The sequence below is a fragment of the Apostichopus japonicus genome, chromosome 8 (genome assembly GCF_037975245.1).
Source record: "Apostichopus japonicus isolate 1M-3 chromosome 8, ASM3797524v1, whole genome shotgun sequence".
NCBI lineage: Eukaryota > Metazoa > Echinodermata > Holothuroidea > Aspidochirotida > Stichopodidae > Apostichopus > Apostichopus japonicus.
The window spans coordinates 27,155,866-27,159,541 of NC_092568.1; the positions used below are offsets into that span (position 1 = coordinate 27,155,866).

The 3,676-nt window shown below is 34.8% G+C and overlaps 1 protein-coding gene across 1 annotated transcript; it reads left to right on the forward strand.

The window, feature by feature from the left end:
- Positions 1–595: 595 nt before the first annotated feature.
- LOC139972163 (beta-1 adrenergic receptor-like) lies at positions 596–1,924 on the forward strand. Its single transcript, XM_071979149.1, has one exon. The coding sequence runs from the start codon at positions 777–779 to the stop codon at positions 1,824–1,826; it is 1,050 nt and encodes a 349-aa protein (XP_071835250.1). The 5' UTR covers positions 596–776; the 3' UTR covers positions 1,827–1,924.
- Positions 1,925–3,676: the final 1,752 nt, after the last annotated feature.

Here is a 3,676-nt window from a genome sequence, read left to right on the forward strand (position 1 = left end):
AAACAAGAAAAAGGTCTCTCGTGATTGAACATATTTCCAAGAACATTCAATATTTTTCTGCTGAGAACATGAAAATGTAAATTATTTGATATGTTTTATCGAACATTTCGTAACTTAGGGTAAGGAAAAATTCGATAATGCAAAGAAGACAACAAACTTGACACCATCAAGGATATCATAAAAGTCAACCCCGTATGACTACAACTATATCACTGCCGTGTACTCAGGCCCATTGCTAATTATTTGCATCGTTAACAGACAAAAAAAAACCCTTCTGCAACATTTCTGTTTCTCATATGTTTCTTCTATGGCCGCCATTTTATTTCAAGTCTCGTGTATATAATTATGTGGACATGTAGGTACTTTCGTTTTTTGTAAATGGAGCAATTGAGGTAAATACAAATTTCAATCGGTAAACCCAAAACTCCCGACGTCATCGATATTTTTGGAATCGAAACAAAAACGAAAGTGATGCATAATTATCGTTCAAGAGACACCGAAGGAGTATAACCTTTTACTATTGCCAGAAGTTTACGGCCCGCCAATTGTGAAGCTGCTTCTCACAAGGAGTTATTATACACTGTAAAAATTGCTCAATTCGAGCCATCGAAAAGACGGCCATGCTTAAAGTATGTAAGATGTTTCAGAACATGATTTGCAACAGCAAAATGGTGACACAATAACGAAACTGAGATCGTCTTGGACAGTAATTGGAAGACTGATTTGTTTTGTCGGTTTATTTATAGTTTAGGGCGTAAACAACATTTATATAGATCATGGCGTCTCCTTTGGTTGGGCTGATTACGGATGGCGTAGATGATAATCCGCGTGATCATGAAAGCTGGTCGGAACCTTTACTAGTTTTACGCCTGATTCTCATGCACGCAATTGGTCTGTTAGCAATCGGGATGAATGTACTAAACATAGCGGTACTTTATAAAGTGCAATGTTTTCACGACGCCACTAAACTGTTCCTACGGGTTTTAGCAGTCGTAGATTTATCGTCAGGTTTCTTAACGCTCATATCGGAGAATATTCAATATTGGGGAAACTTAAAGCATGGAGTATCATATTTTTGTGAAATTACTTACTTAGGGGCCATCTTTCTTATCATTTCGTCTCTTTTCTTATTGAGCTGTTTGAGCCTCGACCGGATCATAGCCGTTACAAAGCCACTCCGATACCCAACTCTTATGGACAAGAAAAGGGCTGCACTAGTAGCGACTGCAGCTTTAAGTCTCGCTTGTCTCCTAGCCATTGGTTTACTGTCGAGGAAATCCCCGTTGGATAATGTTTACTACGACGCTAAATACAGATTTTGCAGTATTTCTGGATTTGATTCAGATATTCAATTTGCTTTAGCCTTGGGAGGGTCCATATCACTAATAGTAATCATCTGTACAACGGCCATCAACATCAAACTACTTTTCGTAGCTCTGAAACAGAGTAAACGGAATCGAACTATAATGATAAAACCCCCATCGGATACTTCTCATATAGTGAATAACGTAGGCGATCGTGACAAACTGCCTGCAGTCATGAATATTCAGATATCAAGATGGCAAGAGATGAAAGCTTTGCGCACGGTCCTTACTATGACCGTAGCGATATATTTAGCATATCTACCATTGACTATGCATGCCACGCGTTTTGCTATTGGTTTAACCCCTCATGGCATGTTTTATGAATTTTTTGCATATGTTATGATTTATTGTAATGCTTGGTTTAATCCAGTTATCTACCTGTTTTCAAACAAGGGCTACAGAAAAGCGGCGGTTAAAGTTTTGAAACAGAATTGGATGGTAAAGTATGCCATGAATTTATAGGATTTGTTTGTATGATCTTACGTGCAAAGTATTTGGTATGGAGAAGAATCTTTGTAGTATTTTAGTATATTTGTGATCCTTAAGCAATATGCGAACATTCTAACATTACTCTGTATGTCTTCCTTTATATATATATATATATATATATATATATATATATATATATATTTATATATATATATATATATATATATACATATATATATATATATATATACATATATATATATATATATATATAGTGTGTGTATGTGTCTGTGTGTGTTTATTTGTGCTGGCCAAAAGACAAACAAACGAAAAGACACGTCCATTAAGGGGTAACCCACGTCTTTCTCCTTTAAGTAAAATTCTCTACACAACAATCCCATTCTTCATTTTGACAATGGTACGGTCATGTTAGGAGCATATATTTCTTCATCAATATGGACCAGAAATTCATGATAATATAATTCTGTATCGAAGCACCACGCTTCCCATTCTAAATGGAAAAATTATTCTGTATTATTGATCACGATGACTTTGTTTTTCTAATCGTGCATTTAGTATTTTAACGATTTTGACGATTTAACCATTTTATCTGACTCGAATACAGAACAATGGGTACAGAATTTCATTCGTATTGATTGGAATATTGACTTTATCACACAATAATTGCTGACATTCATATATTGTAGCAGCCTATTGAGTCGGTTCTTCTAATTTTTTTTTTTATATCTTACTGTTTAATTGTCACCATTTAAAGGATCGAAATAAAATATAGCTTTTTGAATCTGTTTAAATTCTAATATGTAAAATCTCTTGGTGACGAAATATTGAGGGTCGAATGAATGGATTTATTAATTGCTCTAACTTTTAAGTTGGTTAAATCATCTTATTTCAATTAATTGCAATAGTACTTTGAGTAACATTCGCATGTAACTTTGAGTAAAAGTTGCTGACAAACCGGCTGTCTATATAAGTTATATACAGCCCGCTGATTAAATCACAGTGTGTTTCATAGTTGAAATATAGTTGAAAATTTCAGCAAAATGTGACCAGTTATGACGCATGCGCAGATAGTTAGAATTGTCACGATCCCTGTTGAAGAGAATGAGTTGCTCTGTCAAACTCCAAGTTCAATTGAAAATATAGTATTACGATTTTTAAATATTAAATGATATAATATCACTCCAGCTTTCGTCGCTTTTGTTTTATGGAGAGGAGGGGGAAGGAGGCTTGAAATATTTTTGTCTTCAAAATATCACCGAGTAATCTTTTTAAACAGCTAATAAATAATGCATACTTTTAAAAAAACCTTCTGACATACACGGTAAAAGGTTCCCCACCCCCAAACTATATTTACAGATCATATTAGAATGTCGCCCGATTTATATTCACGACCAATTTAATCGCTTCGGATTGGGATAAGTAAATAATTGATGACACATTCAGTCCTACCAGCTTGTATAGTTAACATTGCATCAGACCTGATTCTGACAATTTGGCTTTTGATTGACGTCAATCAATATCCCTCTATATTTCTTTATTTTTAGTTGTAGTCACGAATCTTCAGTGAGAGCTCTTGTAATGTAGGTCAAACTATATGCTTTCCTCTTAGATGCAAGTCAAAGTTCAGGAAAACTTCAACCTAGGCTGTACCTGCAGCTGAGTCAGAACGGACCCAATCTTGAGTAAATAGTTTCCTGTTTTTCCGACACAGATTTGATTAAATTGTCAGAATATAGGATTTTTTTTTTTTTCGTAATTTTTGTTGTTGGAATTCCTGTTTTCACGAAACTTGTCAAATTGCGTGGTTTAAAGTTTATTTCCACGTCCATCAGGCGTTATGGTTTAAGAGACGCGTGAGACAC

What these genes read in the sequence shown, in the direction of transcription:
- LOC139972163 (XM_071979149.1), top strand. Translation starts at nt 777, where the DNA reads ATGGCGTCTCCTTTGGTTGGGCTGATTACGGATGGCGTAGATGATAAT.